Here is a 21,310-nt window from a genome sequence, read left to right as displayed (position 1 = left end):
AAGAGGCTAAGATTTAAACCTTGTCTTAAGATATAGGGCTTGAAGAAGTTGGTAGTGGATGGCTTGGCCTGTCTGTTTGGACAAGACTAGAAAACAGCTTGGTGACTTTTTAACTTTTGCTTTTTGATCTGTGACAAGTTCTGGGCGAGGGAGATCCTAATGCCACCCTCTCTTCAAACTCTGTTGAACTGGGCAGCTCTGAGACATTTGAGTCTCAGCAGAACAGGAGCTCTTAGGCAGCCAGACCTAACTTCTTTCTCACTCGGTGTCCCTGTTTTGTCTTCGAGGGCAGAGGAGGCACCTGCCTATGAACTGCAACCTAGCTTTTTATGCAAGAATAAAGGCTAGGATTGTACAGTGGACAGGAAAGATGGAAGCAAGAAATTGGCAGTCAGGAGACAGTTGACTGTTATCTCATCAGTGACAGCTTAGGTCAGGTAGAAGGAAACCTGGGAAGGACTATTTCAAATCATTCAGATGAACTCCATCTTAATAAATGAGTGCAGAGCATTCCTTTTGTGGTTTCCAAGACCCTGCCTTTACCCCAGTCTAACGTTAAAGAGATCTTTCTAAAATCTGAGTAACTCTTGCTTCCTTGAGCTCGATCAGTTGGGTAGGCTTGGTAGGATTTTTATATCATAATGCATCACGTAGTTTCCTCTTCCAGATGACAATTCTCTCTTGTTTTGTTGGGTTTTGTGAAGAAAAGTGCCCCAAAGAGTCACATCACATGGATCCATCTCATTTTTCCCCCTTGAAAAAAAAATCACCCAACACAAACCACCTGCTGCACAACCTCAGGAGTCCTCTTGTCTCAGTACCTGGCTGGGCCTCCTCTGCTACTGGAACACGGGGCTACTGGGCTGCTTTGTGGGTATCCATCTAATGGCCTTGCGGACCTGTTTGTCTCTTTCAGATCTCTGACATCTACATCAGCGGAGAGTCAGGGGACATGTCCGCTAAAGAAAAGCTCCTTTTGTGGTCACAGAAAGTAACGGCTGGTTACGTGGGACTCAAGTGCACCAACTTCTCTTCCTGTTGGAGCGACGGGAAGATGTTCAATGCTGTCATCCATAGATATCGGTAGGTAGAAGCCCTCTCCTCCATCTCAACCATGTAAGGAAAATTTGTCCAAAATAGGCGACACTTCTAATGCTGGAATGAGCCTTATTTGTATTTTGCAACTGGATATGTCCGGGATGTCAATGAGCTCCCAAGCCAAGTTCCAAGTTTTACTTTGCCACTTTTTCTGACTAATCGATTTCATTGAATTCAACCTTTTGTTGAATTTTATTTTTTTCAACCTTTACTGAAAGATTTTTTGTGTGTGCAACCAGAAGCAGTCTGGAAGCACATTAAAAAGCTGCCAGCTCACCTGCCTTTTTTTGCTGCCATACACTTAACCCAGCTCTGTGTAGAGGCCATAAAGAATTTGGGATGAAAATCCTACAGCCAGCCAGACCCCTGGATGCCTCCGAAGTGTCACTGAGGGGCTTCCCCACCGCTTCACCCCACCAGTTCCCAAAGCTTTTCTTGCAAGAAGACCTCTCCCTTCACCCAACCCTCCTCTCTACCAAAGTCAGACGAAGGGTTTGGTTTCTGGGGGTTTTTCCCCATCACCCCTTTTCACTCTGAATAACAGTGATGTGCTGGTTGGGTTTGATTTATTGTTTTTGTGTCTTTCCCAAACCACCTTGAGACAGTTTGTTTAAAAAAAACCTCTGAGAAAATACACTAAATAATGCTAGTAATTTATTAGCAGCCGATGCGAGTGCTTCTACTTGTAGTAATAATAATCGTTTAAGAGCACCCACAGAGCTTTCTCTGAATGCCAAACAAGACCAACAACGCTAAAGACAGGTGAGTGGCCCCACCTGAATGCACAGGCAGCCACTCTGAGATGTGATTCTGCAGCTGCTTCTGATTCTTCAGAGCTTCACATGGGCAAGGCAACCTCCACTGAGTGGGGAAAGGGAAGTGTCAGATATATCCACCAACCCCCAGTCAGTGCAACTCATCATATTAGGATGAGAAGGAATTAGCTTGCCAGCGTCAAAACATTTGGGCTTGCTTTGTTTTCAGGCTCTGTGGGCTAAAATCCCAAAGCCGCCAGTCAACACCACCAAGAATATAACAATGAAAAGAAAACGGATGTAATTTTCATAGGCAATTTTTGGTTAGAATCTCCCCATACTGAGAAACTTTAGAGTGATTCTACTTTAAGTTTTGAAACTGTTCCGATGGCAGGGATTTGGGAGGTGGGTGCTTAAGCAAACAGGTAACTTTTGTATGAAGAGACCTTTGCTTTCCAAAAAGGAGGATGGAGCTGCCTTTGCACAAGGAGGGCTTTCCTGTTAGAGAAGGGTGCCATCGGCATACTGGCCTTCTCAGTACGCCTTCCTCAGAAGTTAACCATTGACGGATGTCCCTTGGCAAATCTCCTACATTCACAGAGGCCTTCTGGTAACCTGTTTGTCCCCAGGGGGAGAATGGGATGAGGCTGTTCCTTCTCTTCTTTAGCAGATGTGTACTGCTTGCTTGCAAGTGCTGAATCATTATAGTTTGGTTTATCGGTTTCCTACAGACCGGATCTTGTGGACATGGAGAGAGTTTACATTCAAAGCAACCGAGAGAATCTGGAACAGGCCTTTGAGATTGCTGAACGGCTGGGGGTCACCAGGTTGCTGGATGCAGAAGGTGATTGAGGGAACAGTGGCGGGAGGTTGTATTTGGTGGAGATAAGTTAAGAAAGCTGGGCCCTGGAAGACAGAGTTTAGATGTGGAAGTGACCAAACCAACTAGGTTTACAACACTGGCATGTTTCCAGGTCAGGTAGGACCCTCCTTCACTTCTCAGCATCCTGGTGTAGCTTGAGAAGTTTAACCAGGGCCTCCTCCACAGCTTGAGCTACCCCCGTGTGGTTGCTTAACATGACAGTGGGCGAGAGAGCTGGGATTGTAGCTGTTGAGTCAAATAGTCACAGTGGTGCCTTGCATAACGAAGTAATGACTTATGCCCCAAATTGTAGGCTCAGTTGTGGTCATATGTTGGGGACTGCTTATATCTAGCGTTACTGATTTCCAAAGCACTTTTAAGAATTTGCTTCCATTAAAAAGCCAGCATTGCCCCAAGATGCATCTAGGTCTCTGGGCTTTCTGGAGACACTTATGGATTAAAATAGATCTGCACTGATTCCTGTAGAGCAGGGGTTCCCAACCGGGGGTGCGAGATGATATTCTAGGGGTGCAAAAACTTGGTTTTTCAAAATTATCGTGTATATGCATAATTCGTTGCTGTTATTTCAAACTTTTGTAACAGGTGTGAGAATATATCAGAAGTATTCTAGGGGTATAGAAAAGGTTGGGAACCGCTGCTGTAGAGCCTGAAGCTTACATTTAGTCCCAGTCTGAACAGTGCATCCTATAGCCTCTTGTAAAGTATGCAACTTGAGATTACAGATGGTGAAAACTCTTCCTTAATTACTCTGCTGAAGAAGGCGAGAGAATGTTATTCATTGTATGTAAAAATCACCACTTCAGGGCAGAAGAGAGAAAAGAATATCTTCCTGGTTCATAAGAGAATTTATATTCCACGGTGGAGCACACCATAACCTTGAGTCCCTTACGTGAAATGTGAAGTCATGCTGTCGTGAAAAAACTTTAGACACAGGTCGTTTTTATTTTTTTCAGATGTTGATGTCCCTTCACCAGATGAAAAATCTGTTATCACTTATGTGTCTTCAATTTACGATGCCTTCCCCAAAGTCCCGGAGGGAGGAGAAGGAGTTAGTGCCACTGTAAGTTGTGCTACTCTTTGTTCAGCTTGGAGGTTCACTCAACATTTTGCTTTTCCGCAACTTCTTAGCCCTGTTATTTCCAAGTGAATGCTGTCACTGTGTACCTGTACGGGGAAAGGCTGATGTGATAGCCAAGGCCTTCGGTCAACTAAAATGTGGACTCACACAGTAGAAGAACCGTTTCTAATTCTTTAAGAGCTGAGTTGAAGATAATCGGAAAAGTTGCTGTCCAACTTCAACTTTTCTCATCTTTATTCTATGTCTGAGATGCGTTGGGAGAGAATTGGCCGTTGCGGTCTGGGTCGTCTGGCAGATGTCAGGTTAGACAGTCAGCTGTGTTTCCATGGGATCCTCTTCCTTGCTTTCCGCCTCTTGGTGGAAACTCAGCTTTGAGGAAGTAAGGATTGTTCTTCGGCTTCCTCTACTGCCTTGATAGGCAGACACTGAGATCCCGTCTTGCCCAGTTGTTCCTCAGCTGCACCGGGACCTTGGCACTGGCCTTGAGCCATTTTGCAAAGCGAACAGACAGCGTGCATTTCGGTGTTCGTTTTTTCTTTTGCCCCATTTTGACGGTTCTTCTTCAGCAGGATGTTTTTACCTGGTGTTTCCTTTCCTATCAATGCCACTTGATTGTCCTTGATTTTCCCTTTTTCTTGTAGGAAGTGGACACAAAGTGGTTAGAATATCAAACCTGTGTGGACACACTCATCAGCTGGATCAAGCAGCATACGATACAGATGTCTGACAAATCTTTTCCCCAAAACCCTGTAAAGCTCAAGGTAAGTTCTGACCGGTTTTCCTCTTATCGAATCTGGAATAGTTCCTGATTTCAGTTGCTGCACCGTCATTTCTGGAAGCTCCCGGTTGATTCTATGGCTTTGGTTGAGCTTAGTCGTGGATCACATCCCAACTCAGAGAGGACACCAGACTAGAAACCAGGACCCAGTGAGTTCCAGTCCCTCCTTAGGCCGTCCCTCTCTCTCAGCGTAGCCCACCTCACATGGTTGTTGTTGAGGGCAAAGTAAGAGAAGGAAAGTATTGGGTATGTTTGTTATTTAATAAAAGTAATAAAGGCATAATAATTTTATTTTAAAAAACTGAAGGCCCGATCGCAACAGCCCTGAAGTAAGGTGATGCTTTTTGTTTTGGAGGGGGTCTTAGAAATAGTTTTTTTTTATCTCTGTTTTCTGACGTGCCATCTCTATTCGGGCTCCGGCCTGGGCACAACCATGAGTGCTCCCAATCAGAGGCAGCACAGTCTCTGGAGTAGCGGAAAGCAGAGGAAAACATTTGGCCACAAGGGAGGAGACCTCTGGTTGTTCACTGCTATTGGAACTGAGGCTGGGGGGGAGGCAGGGAATTGGTCCTCCTCTAGGAGTGACGGTGTCATCTGCAAGGCTGCTGTTGTGGAGGAGAACAACTTCTCACCTCCCCTTTCCTTTGGGGCTTCTGTCACTAGAAGCAGAGAGAGGAAACTGAGAGGAAGCGGGATTAGTTGTTTAGGAGGAAGGGGAATGTGTGTGTGTTTTTTTGTGTGGGGGGGTGTCGTCCTTCTGCTCCTCTTGGCAACTGAAGTGGAATGAAAGACTCTGAGAAGCATTTGGCTGCCTGGCTTTCCCTGCTTTAGCTAAGTGCCAGGAAAGTGGCTTCCGCTGGTTGTTTATTTTATATGCCACCGCAGTCCTCGGACTTTAGGGGATGCGCAACGTCATCTAAAACCCACCTTAAAACATCGGAATGGGTAAAACAGATGGTTGCCCCCAATACCTCATTGAAAGGCCCTTTGAAGGGGAAAAAAAAGATTTTCAGCACCTGTGAAATGCCAGAAGGGGAGGGCAGCCTATTAATCCACCCTATGAGGACCACTGCAGATTGCAGGAAAGAAACTAACAGTTGGGAAAGGATTGAGCAGAAGGTCCTGGGAAGCTGCCTTCTGCTGAACGAGGCATCCGTCTGGCTCTCTGTGAGAGACTGAGGAGGCCACGAAAGGACTGAAAGTCAACAAATAATCAAGAGGCAGAGCCAGTATTGGCAGCCAGAAGGGAGCTGTAAGGAAGCTACCCTTTACGATCTCACTTCTTGCTTCTAAGAACTTTCTGCAGATCAAAATATGATGCATCCTGCCTTCTTCAAGAAACACGATTCATGGATAAACCCCTCTGATTTTGCAGGCACTTTATAACCAATACATCCACTTTAAAGAAACAGAAATCCCAACAAAACAGTTAGAAAAAAGAAGCATTGAAGAGTTATACAAATTGCTGGAGGTAAGAGACTTGCATTGTATTGTATTGGGGTATCTTATAACAAGGGTCACAGATTACCACTGTGATTTGGTAATTTGACTTTTAATGGATGGCCCAGAATTTCAGTTCTGCATTCCCTTAAATCTGGCACATGCGTGTCAGTTACAAGTAAGCACTGGGCTCAATTTGCACACAGTTCCCCCAGTGAAGTTTTATACCATGAACCAAGTCTCTGCTCTAATTCTCTGCAGTACTAAATATGCAGGGCCAGCAGCAGTTTTCCTGGGAAGACCGTTTTAGGGGAGTGTGGAGGATTAAGGAAGGTGGCGGATCAAGCCCTTCTTCCCCAAGTAGGTGGCTGCCAAATTCTGGGGCACAACTATGCCTCCCTCTCTTAGCCTGACCTCTGGCTGCTGCTCCCTAATTGTTTTCCATGACTGAAGTTTAGTTCAAACTCAGCTCGGTGAATTTACACCATGCCCACCCTCCCTTAAGTTATTTAAGACTTTTCTTATCTCTAAATTTTGTCCAAACTGTATTTTTGGACAAGATACAATTTTTGCAGAGGAGAATTTCCTGGTAGGTAATTCTCATTATCTCCAAAAAACAATGGATGGAAACTAATCGAGGAGAGAAGCAACCTAGAATTAAGGAGAAACTTCCTAACAGTGAAGACAATTAACCAGTGGAACAGCTTCCCTCCAGAGGGTTGTGGGTGCTTCATCACTGGAGGTTTTTAAGAAGAGACTGGATAGTCACTTGTCTGAGACGGTATAGGAACTTCTGCTTGAGCAGGGGGCTGGACTAGAAGACCTCCAAGGTCCCTTCCAGCTCTATTCTGATTGATTGATTTGCTGCACCTCAGCCTAGACAAAAGAACGCATAATTTGGGTCTCAAAGCCCAGGAGAGGACCTCTTTCTACTGGATGCGTCTCTGGTCAGGCTCAGGAGAAACGGCTCTTCCTCCTCTCTTGTATTTTCCAGGTCTGGATTGAATTTGGTCGTCTGAAGCTGCCGCAGGGCTACCACCCCAACGACGTGGAGGAAGAGTGGGGAAAGCTGATCATAGAGATGCTGGAGCGCGAGAAGCTGCTGCGACCAGCTGTGGAAAGGTGACCCATGTGCTGGGCAGTGTGAGGGCTGGGGAAGTTTCTTCACTATGTTGCCAAGCCTGCTTAAGTTAAACTCTTGTCCTGCAAGAAAACAAAAATAAACATGAAATAAACGTTCTTTTACTTAGAAAAAGAAGTGACTCATCCATTCTCTTAGAAATAGTGACTGATGTTTATTTTGCAGACTGGAGCTGCTGCTGCAGAGAGCAAACAAGATTCAGAATGGGACCCTCAGCTGTGAGGAAAAACTCACCTTGGCCCGGAACACGCTGCAGGCCGTAAGTCTCTGGTCTGGGCCTCCCTGTGGCCCTTCTTCACTTCCTCCTTTGCAGCCACTGGGGGTGGTCTCCCCTTTGCTCTCTAGGGGCCACGAACCTTGCTTTCTGGCCTTTGAAACAGTCTCCCATGTTCTTGGACTCTGTGATTAGAAAACAGAGCTAGGGAACTGGCTGCTAATTAAGTGTGCCAGACATTTCACAATTCGTAGCTCCAAGTTGCTTTGTCTGCCTGCAGTCGCTTCCTGCTTATAGGACCTTCTCTTGCCTTGTCGTTGGCCCCTGTGCTTTCCTTAGGCTCCCATCGATGGTATGTTGCTTCTTGCTCTTTCCCCTTCCCTCTTTCTTCTGGTTATCTCCTCCTCCTCCTCCTCCTCCTCCTCCTCCTCCTCTTGTTTCACTGCCTCTCCTGTTCCACTTGCACTTTTCTCTCTTGCCTTTATCAAGCATTGCAGCCTCTCTTGCTACATGTGCAGAAATGCTCTGGTCTTTGACACCCTTCACAGAAGCAATCCCGTATCACACTGTACTCTCGGCTGACACCTTTTTTAAGATTGGCTCCTTTTCATGACTTCAGAGTTCCTCTGCCAGAGGTTTTGGGCATCTTCCTCGAAGAGAGAATCACCTTAAATTATCTCTTGCCAGGATGAAACACACTTGGAGTCAGGCCAGCCGGTGCAGTATGAATCCGACGTCATCATGTACCTCCAAGAATGTGAGGGACTCCTCCGACTGCTACAGACGGATGTTCAGATACTCCGGGAGGAAAACTATTACCAGTTGGAGGAGCTGGTCTTCAAGTGAGTGACGTTTGTGGACAGCTGAATGTAGAAAGGAGCATTTAAGAGCATGCAGAACAGTACAGTCTGGGGAAAGGGTGGATCCTCCATCTTCCACAGGACGCTTGGTCTTGGGCCAGTTCGAAGACCTTGTAATGCTTGGACAGGCCTCGTGGCATTCTAGCTGACCATATCAAATTTATACTGCGCTGCACTCTCATGGGAATCATTTCATACAAGTATAAATGTTATAATATCTGCAGCCCAATGAAACCCAAAAACATAAAGCACACAAACTGGGACATGTCTGGTCGCATAATGCCTCGATTTACAACTACAACTTATGACCATAATTCTGGGCTTGATCATAGTCACGTCAAGGGCTTTTTTGTTTTTAATGATCTGTTATATTTTAATAATGAGTGATTTTAAGTACAGTTGTTTTATTGATTGTTGTACTCCATCCAGAGAGACCTTTTGTGAGATGGATGGCCATATAAATGGGATTAATAAATAGTGGGTCAGGAAGTTTCCAGCACTCTGTTTGCAGTTGTGTGTATATGTGATTCTCTGCCAACCTTGCCTCTTCAATCAACCAATCAGAATAGAGCTGGAAGGGACCTTGGAGGTCTTCTAGTCCAAGCCAGAGACCCTAGACCATTTCAGACAGGTGGCTGTCCAGTCTTTTCTTAAAAACCTCCAGTGATGAAGCACCCACAACGTCTGCAGGCAAGCCGTTCCATTGGTTAATTGTAATTATTAATCACTGTTAGGAAGTTTCTCCTTAATTCCAGATTGCTTCTCTTCTTGTTTAGTTTCCATCCGTTGTTTCCTGTTCTGCCTTCCGGTGCTCTGGAAAATAAGTTGACCCCCTCCTCTTTGTGGCAGCCTCTCAGATACTGGAAGACTGCTATCATGTCCCCCTAGTCCTTCTTTTCTCTAGACTAGCCCACGGGTCGGCAACCCGCGGCTCCGGAGCCGCATGCGGCTCTTTAAGCTGTCTCATGCGGCTCCCAGGCCTCCTCTGCCATTCTGCAAAAAAGTCCCATTGAGAGAATGGGGTGGCGGAGGTTTGGAGAGCTGATGCCTTTCGGGGCCAAAAGAAATGCAAACGAAGGCAGCAGCTCTCCAAACGGGGCAACGGCGGTTTGGAGAGCTGCGCGCGCAGCTCTCCATACCTCCTCCGCCCCGTTTCCAAGGCTGCCGGCTTCGTCCATGTTTGAGGAAGCCAGCAGATCTCCAAACAGCCGGCGGCGGTTTGGAGAGTTGCGCGCACAGCTCTCCAAACCTCCTCCTCCCCTTTTGCAGGGCTGTTGGCTTCCTCAAACATGGACGAAGCCGGCAGATCTCCAAATGGGCGGAGGAGCTCCAAACCTCCGGCGCCCGGTTTGGAGAGCTGCTCCCTTCCGTGTTTCTTTCAAATGCGGACGAAGGCAGCAACTCTCCAAACGGGGCACCGGAGGTTTGGAGACTTGCGCAGCTCTCCAAACCGCCACCGTCCCGTTTGCAGAGCTTCCGCCTTCATGTTTCACGGTGGCAGCAGATCTCCAAACGAGCGGCGGAGGTTTGGAGAGCTGCACGCGCAGCTCTCCAAACCTCAACCGTCCTGTTTGCAGAGTTTCCGCCTTCGTCAAACATGATCTCCAAACCGGTGGCAGCAGTTTGGAGGCCCTGGGGGGAGGGGCAGGGCGCTCGGGCGGCTCTGGTGGCGCCTGGGCTGAAAACGGTGCCGCGACCCAGCGCCCATCACCAGGGAGACTCGCCGCCGCTGCCGCGCAGGTGCCTCCCAAGGCTGCAAGCTTCGCACGGGAAGCCCGGCATCCGGGGAAGCAGCAGCGAAAGGGCCACCTCCCTTTCCCCCCACCCGGCTTCAGTTGGGAGTTTTGTGCTCTCGAAGTTGGCGAGGACCTTTCGGGCTAGCTAGCAGAAGAGAAGCCGGGCCCTTCCTCCTCGGGAGCCATGAGCAGGTGTGGGAAGTGGTGCAAGCGCGGCCTCGTGAAATTTGCCCGCACCCTCTTCAAACTCGTCACGGGCAGGCTTAGCAAAGGTAAAGGCGAGGAGTAAAGGTGACGTGGGAATGGCAGGCGGCAGAGGGAGGGAGGGAGGGAAAGGAGCGAGAAGACCAGCCGACGCCATTCGCCAATCGTTGGGTTTAGGGAGCGGAAGGGTTCCCGGTTCCCTTCGGAGAGGGCGTTTGCTGCGCTTGTGGCGTTTTGCCGGCTGAGAAAGGTGTGCTGTTTGTTGGGTCACTTCTGGGCGATCACGGGGGCCCTGGACGATGTGGGGTTTTGCAGCAAAGCCTGGTAGGAAAAGGCTTCATCGGGACACGCTTTCCTGCTTAGGGGGCTTCCGAAGCTACAAATCACCCTTTCCCGTTTGCAGCAGTAGTGGCAGCAGCTGGAAGGCGGCGTGAAAACCGGTCCGCGAACCTCTTGTTTCCTGGGGGGAAGAGTTGGAGTCTGTTGTTTTGCGCATGCAAGTGCATGCGCGCGCATGCGCACCCTTCTTTGCGGCTCCGAGTTTTTTCTTTTCTGAGGGAACCGGTTCCGAGTGGCTCTTTCACTGTTTTGGGTTACTGGCCCTTGGACTAGCCAAACCCAAGTCCCGCAGCCGTTCTTCCTATGTTTTAGTCTCCAGGCCCTTAATCATCTTAGTTGCTCTTCTCTGCACTTTTTCCAAAGTCTCAACATCTTTTTTGTAATGTGATGACCAAAACTGGATGCAGCATTCCAGGTGTGGCCTTACTAAGGCTTTATAAAGCAGTACTAATACTTCACATAATGTTGATTCTATGCCTCTGTTTACACAACTCAGGATTGTATTTGCTTTTTTGGTTGCTGCCTCACACAACTGGCTCATATTTAAGTGATTATCCACTAGGACTCCAAGGTCCCTCTCACAGTTACTGTTTTTGAGCCGGGTTTCGACTAATCTGTACTTGTACATTTTGGGGTTTTTTGCATAAGGGTAAAAATCTTTTCTCCCCATTAAATTTCATTTTGTTGGGTAGGGCCCATTGTTCAAGTCTGTCAAGATCCATTTGGATCCTAAGCTTGTCTTCTGGGTGTTGGATATTCCTGCCAACTTAGTGTCGTCTGCAAATTTGATGACTTCCCCTTCTACTCCCTCATCTAATTCATTTATGAAGATATTGAAGAGTCCTGGGCCTAAGACAGAACCTTGTGGTACCCCACTGCTTACTTCCCTCCATATAGATATAGTAACATTAAGGACTATTTGTTGAGTACGGTTTGCCAGCCAGTTACAAATCCATCTGGTGGTGACGATGTCTATCTTGCCTGATTCTCTCCCAGGATTGTGCGGCTTCAAGATGAATTGGTAACTTTGAGGCTGGAATGTACCAATCTTTACCGGAAAGGTCACTTCTCCTCCCCCTCCTCCTTGGACTTGGCACAACCTTCCTCCTTGAGCACTAGACACTTGAAGGTGGAACCTTTGCTAAAAGGAACGATTGTCACTCCTGCTTCTTCCTCCTGGATTCGGAAGCCAATGACTCGTGTGGAGTTGGTGGCCATTTCATCCTCTGAAGATGAGGGCAACCTCCGCTTTGTGTACGAGCTGCTCTCTTGGGTAGAAGAAATACAGGTGCGTGGCATGATGGGAAGGACATCAGGTGACTGGTCTGGTGGTATTCAGACAAAGTGCTGAACTAGGTCAGTTACTGCCCTTGTGCAACATGCTAAGTTGGCTAATGTTGAACTTGGTTAGATTTTTTTGTGGCTTAGTTTGTTGTATGAACCCAGTTCATGTCTAGTATGGTGTGTCATTACAAACTTAGAAAATAGGTTTCTTCAGTCACCGGATTAGGTATGTTATATGAATCCAATCTGTGGGTGTACCATTTGAAAAAAAAAGTTAATAACATTCTAAGATTCCATGAATAGATTTTTAAATGGTTTGATTATTTATTTTGTTTATACACTCTATGGAAGTATAATAAAAGTTATTTTGTGTTATTAACAAAAACTTCATACAAAGTAAATAGAAAATTTTCTGGACAGCAGAATCTATATACTATAAACTCTCCTGTTTGTCTGTGTGTAATCTTCATCTGGGTGAAACGTTGCATTGTAGGGTTCTCAAATGGGCTAACTTTCAGAAGCCATGACCCCCCTGAACTGAAATTTAGCAAATTTTATAAAACATGTTATGACATAATACAAAATGTTATATTTCCTGTGGTCAAGTCTTGATGCTTGAACTGTGCTATACAGTACAATATGGGCTACTTTCAAGGCAGATGCATCTCCTTTTCAGGTACATTTAAAGCTCTGCTATTGTGGTAAGCATTGAAAATTCTGATGATGAACTATCTCTGAAAGGATGACCCAGTGGGTCACAGGTTGTTATGTTGCTCTGACTTTTGGAACTTCTCTTTTTATAAGCCCCAGAGAGATCAGAGAAAGAACAAAGAGAAGGTACAGGGAGGGGATTTTGTTTGCACTGCTATAATAAACTTGGTACACAACACAAGTAGGCCAGTTTGCCTTGAAAAACATTATTTGGCCAATTTATTGTAAAAGTTAGCCAAATTTGGGAAAGATTTCCACAGATTTTCTTTTTGTTGCCCAATGTTGTAAATGTAAATAGTTATGATTTTTTTTAGGTTTAAAAATCAATTGGAAAAGACAGTAGAGTAGAAAGTATGTTATTAAAGGAACCTTTTTTTGTAAGAATTGCGGATACTTTTCTCCTGCATTGAGAGGTGGCTCCTTTTGATGGCCTTTCAGATGAAACTGGAACGATCTGAATGGGGGAATGACTTGCCCAGCGTGGAAGCCCAGCTGGAGGTTCAGTGCCAGGTTCACAGCAGTGTCGAAGGCATGGGCTCCAGCGTGAAGGAGGCCAGGATGTACGAGGTGAGTAGACCCCTGGGCTCATCTGAGCCATTCCAGACTGCTTTGAGGACACTGCGAGGCACCCAAATTGGACAAAGTGGGATTATGTTTGCCCCATTTTCAGAGCTGAGAACATTTCAGATTGGGTTGATTTACTCTAGAACACGGTAACTTTTTTCTTGGTCTATAATATTGTATTCATCTCACTTCATCTTATTCCTCCAGATAAAATTGATAGCCAATGCAACAACTTCAAAAGGTGTTTATCACTATGTATTATGCTTGGCCTTTCACTATGAGGCTATAGTTGGAAACCAGGTGTTTTCGTAGGGCATCTCTCCATCTTACAGCAGGGCCTCTGAGTAGGCAAGTCTAGTGTTAGGGCCACCATTATGTCACTTTTGTGTCCATCTGTTACCAGGCAAACATCCAAAGTATCTTGCCCTTTCCCATATCTGTTTAATGTTCTTTTTGATAGCATCTTTGAAGTTAGTCCATCATTGATAAAATTTCTGATCTGATCTCTTGAGTTCTTGCTCTTAAGCATTTGTCTTTCTATTGCCTGTTGCATCACTTGGAGCTTTTCCGCATCGGCATTCTATTCTTCACTTTATTCTGAATTTAGTTATATAAAGAATGCAGGTCTGTTTACAGGAATACATGAGTTTTGCTGGGCCCTGCTTTGCCTTTGATCTCTGTGTGGCCCAAAGATTGGGGGCGGGAGGGGAGCTAAAGTCATTCATTGGTATTTGAAACAAAATCTAGCTAACGTGATTACTGTCTAATCCTAAGTTTAGCCATTTTCCCCTTCTGTCATATTAAATATTTCAAAGTGGTGGAGACATTCTGAGTGCCACACTCTGAGGAAGCAGGCTGTGCACTGATGCTCTGCTCTTTGATCCGGCGGGCGAGACAGGTTCCGCTAGCATCACCCAAAGGACATCTGAAAGTCTGTCTTTCCACAAGAGTCATCCTTCATGCTGGGGAAGAGGGAATGGCTTCTTCCAGAACCAGCTGGACCTTTCCCCTTCCAAAGTAATCTGTTGAGTTACTAACTGGGTTTGTCCAATAATCTAGGCCCAAAGGAGGTGTGATGGTTTCTGGTTCAGCCACTCTCTTTGCATGTTGAAAGGAAAAATGATTCTAGTTGATTCTGCTGCCTTTGAGCTGGAGAAGGAGACCATGCATTAAAAGGCAAGTCTTCCTGCCTGGCCTATCTTCTCTCCAGGTCCTTATCTCAGGGGCAGAGAAGACACAAAGTGGCTGGGACTTATCCTTAAGGAAAGAATCAAGAAGAGAAATGGTTTACTTTCTCATAGTGTAAATTGGTCGCTAGAGCAGGGAAGGATCATTATTTTCCTCTGCTTTTCTTTTCAATGTTTTTCTGAACCTCATGAAGGCTAGGATCACAGAATCACCGCTGGGTGACCGCCAGAGTGAGTAGCACCACAACATTGGCTGATTAAAAACAATTTATGAGTTTGCTTATTTCTTTACAAACTCTGAAACTCCTACCTCAATACTCAAATACAGCTTGAGTATTTAAGAAGGCAAAAATGAAAAAGCAATCCAGATTTCTAAAAATGAGTGGTTTTGATGGCTGATCCTGAAAGACATTCTGGGCTCTGCAAAAATTGGTCCAGGGTTTGTGTGTGGGCGGCAGATTGCCCACTTCTGCCCTAACTGGACTTGAGCTGTGCTGTCTATTAAATTATGTTGAGTCCATTGTGTGTAATATGAAAAGAGGAGGGAAGAAAGAAATTCAGAGAAGCCATCACATCTAGCGTAGGCATTTCTAACTGTCGTAGCCTTATTTTTAATCAGCCCTTTTTGTCCTCTTCTCCATTTAGGGTAAAATGTCTCCAAATTTCCGGGCTAGCTACACTGAGACCCTGGGGAAACTGGAGATGCAGTACTGCAAACTGATGGTGAGTATCTTTGGCAGTTTCTTTCCGGGGCCAAAAGGATGTCTGAAAACGCTGTTTTGCAACATTTTTTGAAGCTCTAACAGAAGTGCCAGCGCCAATAGAGGAGAATCTCTGGAGCTCGGGGTTGAGCTGTGGAGTCCTTGGTGCTCTCCAAGCTTGGTAGTTTTCTTTCAGACATTTCATTATACAAGTGGGTAACATGCAACCTGAAACAACTACTAGGTAATGTGAGAGCCAGCTGGGTGACTTTGAGCCAGTCACCAGGAAATGATGAGTTCTAGTCCCACCTGAGGCATGAAATCCGGCTGGGTGACTCTCTCAGTCCAACTCACCTCACTAAGAGGAGGAAGGAGTATTAGGTGTGTTTGCTGCTTTGAGTAATTGTAAAGTAATAAATATAGAATAAAAATCAAATAAATAATCATGAAATAAATAAATAAACAAACAATAGACCGAGCCAAGTCTAAAACCGCTAGAGAATTTCTGGAAGTCTGGTGCTCTGCCAAATTGGCCATCAATGGACACATAGACATAAACAATATCTACATACTGTGCAAAAGACACAATCAACAAAGCAAAAAGGGAACAAAAAGACCCAAACACCTCCCCACCAGCAATTAACACCCGGATGAGCATAGATTGACCCCATGATTAGTATCAGACCAACAATCAAGGAGTGAGCAATGTCCCAATCTAGGAAGTGCCAAGCAAGCCAACAGTAAACAGCCCAATCAGAGAGCCCCTTAAGACCACCGCAGCCAACACTGGCATTGCAGCCGCTGGAACGTGAAGTGAGAGCACCCACCCCCTCCTTCCTAGCACTGATGAGGTCACCTAGTTTGGGTAGCGAATCATCTGCAGGAAAACAGCCAAGCTCGGAGAGCACCAAGAACGCCACAGAAATGCCAGTTTCTTCTTCCTTCAGAGGGCACCTCTGTGTGTGCCGTTTCTCTTGCCACAAGAACAGATTCCTTGCAGGGGCTTCTGAGCTGCCCTCCTCCCGTCCCCTCTAGTGATAAGGGACCAGGTTCTTATTTTGATGCATTCACCATCAAGTTGGTCAAAGAAATTCCACACAAAAACCAGATGCATTTTTGCATGTATTTGTATTTACTTTCCCCCAAATATGGCATTTGTTTTTTCTAATCCATGTTTGTGTGTCCATATTTTTTCACATCACGTGGCAAACCACATTGCACATTTCTGCAATTTTCAAAAATTTTGCAGCAAAGTTGAAAAAGTTGGTGCCTTTTTGTTTTCATGGTTTAAGGAGGATAGTGAGCAAATTGAGCACCTTGTTGGATTCGATGTATTTTCTGTGCTAAAAACTGCTTGACAGTTCTTAGCAATTATTTTCTGTGCTCACAAATAAGACATCTAAGAGCAGAAATCACTTGAATATTAGGAAATGTGACAAAATATGTCATTTTTATGCAGGAGACATCCAGTTTCCGACTACGCCACCTCCAAAGTTTGTATGAGTTTGTATCACAAGCGACAACTGAGTTAATTTGGCTAAATGAAAAGGAGGAGGAAGAGCTGGCCTACGACTGGAGTGACAACAACCCTAACCTGACAGCGAAGAAGAATTACTTCTCCGTGAGTAGAGAGAACTTGTAGCCACCAGAGGAGACTGCCTGGCCTCTCTTAGGTCTTCTGGAAGTCAAGAGGGAGGCTTTGTAATCACGATCTCATATTTTTCAGGGTAGATATTGTAAGAGAGAGTGTTAGCCAAAAATCAGAGTCTAGTAGTCTAGTTTTATTATCAATCAAGGGCTTTGAGGGGTAGCATGTTGCTGACAATAAAATTTCTTAGTTTTAAACATACTACCAGATTCTTCCTGACATTTCTCTGTGAATTTAGTACTTAGAAGAAGTTAGATTTCAATGTGGTCTTCCAGAAATTCCTTATTTTGTTTTGACCTCCAGGTGATGCTTCCTAACTTGCTCTTTCAGACTTTATACAGGCTGAAATCTTTTGGGTCAAATCAATACTAAATTATTTGTCTAGTCCTGTTGTTTCCACCATATCAGCAGTGGCGTAGCGTGGGTTGTCAGCACCCGGGGCAATTTGCGCCCCCTAACCCGGTGACATCATGGCACCGCCGAAAAGACGCGCCCCGCAGCGGCGTAGACTTTCCAAGAAGAGTCGCGCGCATGCGGGATGCTTCCGGGTCCCTCTCGAGGGCGGCTGGGCGGGGCTCCGACCTGCAAGAGCCGCTGCATTCAAGCTCGCACGTGAGCCCCGCTAAATAAAGCCATGCATGCGCACGAAGCTAGGCCAGCCGGCCGGCGGGTCCATCTTCGCTCGGCCAAGCCTGCCGGGGCGCCTGCGGGGCGCTTGCGGTTGGCCTGAGCCTGGGCGGAGAGTTGGGCGCTTCTATTTATTTTATTCAGTTTATGTGGCCGCCCATCTCACCTGCCAGACTCGTTTCGCTTTGCAAGAAAGAGCAGCTCGAGAGCGGAGCCAAGCCGACTCTGTGCAGCCCTTGGGGCTCCCTGAGCAGCTCAGTGCGAGCGCGCCCCCCCCCAGATGTTGCGCCCGGTGCGGCCCGCCCCCCCTGCACCCCCCACGCTACGCCACTGCATATCAGTTGATCCTAAACTCTGATAATCCCACCCAGCTGCAGAAACCCATTGCCACGGCATTTCCAAGACAGAACCATCCTGCTTCTCTTAAAAACCTCCAAAGAATCTAGAATCTCTTGAGATGGCTGTTCTAAATTTGGATATGTCTTGCCACTAGGACACTTTCCTTGATTTCCAGTAATCTCAGCCTCCACGTCACTTGGAAATATGTTGAACAGCACAAGGCATGGAAGGGATCCCTGTGGAGCACCCCCGCCTTTCCTCCACTTGACCCAGGGCCCTTGGTGCACCTTTAGGGCATGCATTGCTGACTCAGCTTATAGCTACCAACTTATAGCATAGTCTGGAACACACACACACACACACCCAATATGCCACTCCTTTGCTCAAATCTCATGGAAGACTCTGTTCAATTGAAGGTCTTCTATGCCATCAAAATTTTAATAATCAACTAGACTGATCACTCACTGATGATAATCATTGATGATATCCCTGAAAATCACTAATCCAATGCTAATTTTTGTTTTATCTTAGTATTTTTGCCATCACGTTTATGAATGATTCTAGTGATTTTTAGCTACATATTTCTTTTTTTTAAATGAGGAAAACAAGAGTGCCCACTTTTTTTAAAAAATGTTCAAGATATTGTTCAATTTTTTTCAAAAAATTATTAAGGATATGAAAAATTATCATTGAATAATATGTAATTTAGATGTTGAAAATTATCCTTGCCTGCCTCCTCCTTAATCTTATAGCTGCACCCTTTTTGGAGTACGGCCTCAGCCCACCCCAAATAGACAAGTGTGATCCTCAACATTAAAATCCAGACCCTCCTGCTCAATTCCCCAATGGTGTGTTGCCATCTTTCTAAATTTCTTCATGTGCCTGACTTGTCTTTGGCCAAGAGGTGCCCTCCTCCATCTGCTTCGGCAACAGAATCAGCTAAGCCCTTTGTGTGTCCCCCACCCAGGAGTTGACAGCAGAACTGGAGGAGAAGCAGGAGGTCTTCCACGCTCTGCAAGATTCTGCTGAGCTGCTCTCATTGGAGAATCACCCCGCCAAGCAAACAGTGGAGGTAGGTCATGGCTGGGAGGGGGTCTTATTGGCTCTTGCTTGGGAATGTTCTGGGAGGGGGTTAGGCAAGGCCAGGCCTTAGGATGACTGGGGTGTGGTGTGTGTGTGTGTGTGTGTGTGTGTGTCCTTTTGGGGGAGCCTTTGCCATCTTTCTTTCCCATGTGAATACATGTTTGATCCATGGATGAGTTTTAATATTAGTGCCCATATTGGAATATATTGGAGGCCCTGTGCATCATGTAATGTATTCACAATTTAAACAGAAATATAAATCAATTGTCTTCTGTTGTGGAAGAGTTTCCTTTCTGGAACTTGGCATATAGTTGTGGGAAGTCTTTGTTTGAAACAGCTGTTTCTTTGGCTTTTCCCAGCTTCTGCTGGTCTTCAGCACAGCTTTGGTTGTCTCTTCCAGGCCTACAGTGCTGCAGTTCAGACGCAGTGGCTCTGGATCAAGCAGCTGTGCTTGTGTGTGGATCAGCACTTGAGGGAGAACACCGCCTACTTCCAGGTAGGGCAGCCCAGGGAGGGCTGGGGATCCCCAGCCAATTCACAAATGCCATTGGAGCGGCCAGAGGCATGACCTCAGGGGTATTGAAGAGATGAGCTGGTTTATTTCTGGCTCTGCTGTTGTGTAGCTGGCATTAGAGTGCCGCTCCCTCCTCCAAAGAGCCCCCTTTTTCTCTTCAACTGCAAAAGGCTGGTGGGCTACTGCTGCTTTTTCGGGGGGGGGGGGTTGAGAATCTTGAGAATCTAAACACAGCACAAGGAAGAGTAACCAAGAGGTGGAGATGATTAGAGATGGTGGAAATGCACAGGAACTCCTTTCTGCTCATAGTTGAAATGTTGGGTTGGCAAAGGTAACTTCTAGACATATCAGCACAGGCTTGAGCAACTGTTCCCAAACCTCTTTCAGAAAGTGGCCAAAGGAGGAAGATTTCCCCCAAAGCAGTGCTTCTCCACCTTGGAAACTTTAAGATGTGTATACTTCAGTTCCCAGAATTCCCAGCCAGCGTGCATCTTAAAGCTGCCACGGTTGAGAGATGCTTCCATAAAGGACTCATCCTTCTCACCTCTGAGAAGATGCTCAGAAGAATTATTCCCCCTTGCAGTCTGGCCCACCATTGCCATGGATGCAGACATGTTCTGCGGGGAATGGGCAAATGAAAGACTTCTTTACATCCTTCCAGTTCTTTGGTGATGCCCGGGAATCTGAGACGTTCTTGAAGAACCTCCAGGACAACATCAAAAGGAAGTATTCTTGTGACCGCAATACCAGCCTGACCCGCCTGGAGGACCTGCTTCAGGATTCCATGGTGGGTGCTTTGGGGGCAAGTCGGATGGTATCCTGTAGACCCCGAGACCTCCCTAACTTCTACAACTCCCCAACCGTTGCTAACTGTGTTCCTTGTGTAAATTCTGGTGGAGAGCTCCCCCCCCCCACCCCCAGTTGCCTTCTTTGATGCTCTGGAAATGGATGAATTTGATTAGAGTGGACCCTGACTCTGCTAACAGCTCTGTGCTTTAAAAGCAAATAAGGAATGTGCATGCATGTTAAAGCTCTTGGTTTTCTTGTTGGCCATTCCCAGACCTGCCTTCCTGGAGTGCTCTGGTGTTTGGTGAGCACCCACCTCCTCTGTATCTGTGAAAGGCTCCCTCCCTCTCTGTGGTCTCCAGCATGCTGAAGTGGGTGGCTGCTGTTGGGGAGCAGAGGGTGACGTGAAATTCTGAGTCGGGCCAAAGCTTGTCTCCCTTCAGGGGGAGCAGTCCTTCGGGTTCTTGAGGAAAACAAAAAGCTTCCCGTGGTGCTGCTGATGGACAGAGGCTGTATAGTGTGGACTCTGTTGCTAAATTGGCTCCCCCCCCCCAGCTGGCTGTCTGGCAGACCCACATTGTCCTCTTAGGGCCGATCTCTGAGCAGCTCTGGGCCTACTGGCCTTGAATCAGAAGTGGAACAATCATGTCTTCTAGCTCTATCTTCTGAATTGCTGGGACTACAACACCAGTGATTCCCACCTGTGATCCGTAGAAATTAGGAGAGGAGCAGAAAAGTAGGTTCCTGACAAGAGTGAGCTTCTTGAGCTGATAATGAAAAATGGGGGGAGGGGTTTGCTGGTGAGACTTGTATTAAAATGTGGGTCTTTGGCTAAGAAAAGGAGGCTTGCAGTGTGGCCGAGGGAGACTGCTTGGAAAGCAAGACAGATGAAGATGGAGGTCAGTGTGAAAGATGGGAGGGGCAGAGAAGGAGGGTCACTGGAAGCCTCCTCCTGGGTGGGAGCTTTGTCCTTGCGGCTGGCCAGTGTCCATCCTGTTGGCTTGTGCCAATGCTTTTGTCCTGGCCAGTGTTCTGGAAGAGACAGGGAAGAAGGGAGGGCACTTTGGGGCAGTCAGACGAGGCAGCCTCCAGCTGTTTGGAGGGGAAAGTTGAAGGACCCAATAAGAGAAACTATGCTGAGAAATGGAGGGGCTGCTGCAAAACAACCCAACAAAGGCTTGTTGCTGTTCGAGGGCCAAAGTAGATACCTAATGATCATAACGAATGAGTTACCGTTGTATTTCTTCCAACCATGCTCCCCTGGGACAGGCACAGGTAGCTCATTTTTAAGCTCTATCTACCTATCTATCTATCTATCTATCTATCTATCTATCTATCTA

At 46.4% G+C, this 21,310-nt stretch overlaps 1 protein-coding gene across 1 annotated transcript in view; it reads left to right on the top strand.

Moving 5' to 3' along the window:
• Positions 1-21,310, top strand: part of MACF1 (microtubule actin crosslinking factor 1) — a 296,242-nt gene that overhangs the window by 112,211 nt on the left and 162,721 nt on the right. The window contains exons 6-20 of the mRNA XM_081335334.1: positions 917-1,083; positions 2,585-2,697; positions 3,690-3,796; positions 4,456-4,575; positions 5,968-6,063; positions 7,027-7,154; positions 7,339-7,432; positions 8,075-8,229; positions 11,523-11,814; positions 12,960-13,088; positions 14,918-14,995; positions 16,433-16,594; positions 18,555-18,659; positions 19,071-19,166; positions 19,846-19,971. Of these exons, the coding sequence (XP_081191460.1) occupies positions 917-1,083; positions 2,585-2,697; positions 3,690-3,796; positions 4,456-4,575; positions 5,968-6,063; positions 7,027-7,154; positions 7,339-7,432; positions 8,075-8,229; positions 11,523-11,814; positions 12,960-13,088; positions 14,918-14,995; positions 16,433-16,594; positions 18,555-18,659; positions 19,071-19,166; positions 19,846-19,971 (1,968 nt within the window). The remainder of the gene's footprint in view (positions 1-916; positions 1,084-2,584; positions 2,698-3,689; positions 3,797-4,455; positions 4,576-5,967; positions 6,064-7,026; positions 7,155-7,338; positions 7,433-8,074; positions 8,230-11,522; positions 11,815-12,959; positions 13,089-14,917; positions 14,996-16,432; positions 16,595-18,554; positions 18,660-19,070; positions 19,167-19,845; positions 19,972-21,310) is intronic.

Source organism: Vipera berus (assembly GCF_964194415.1).
Source record: "Vipera berus genome assembly, chromosome: 9".
Classification (NCBI taxonomy): domain Eukaryota; kingdom Metazoa; phylum Chordata; class Lepidosauria; order Squamata; family Viperidae; genus Vipera; species Vipera berus.
This window is presented reverse-complemented; position numbering and strand designations above follow the sequence as displayed.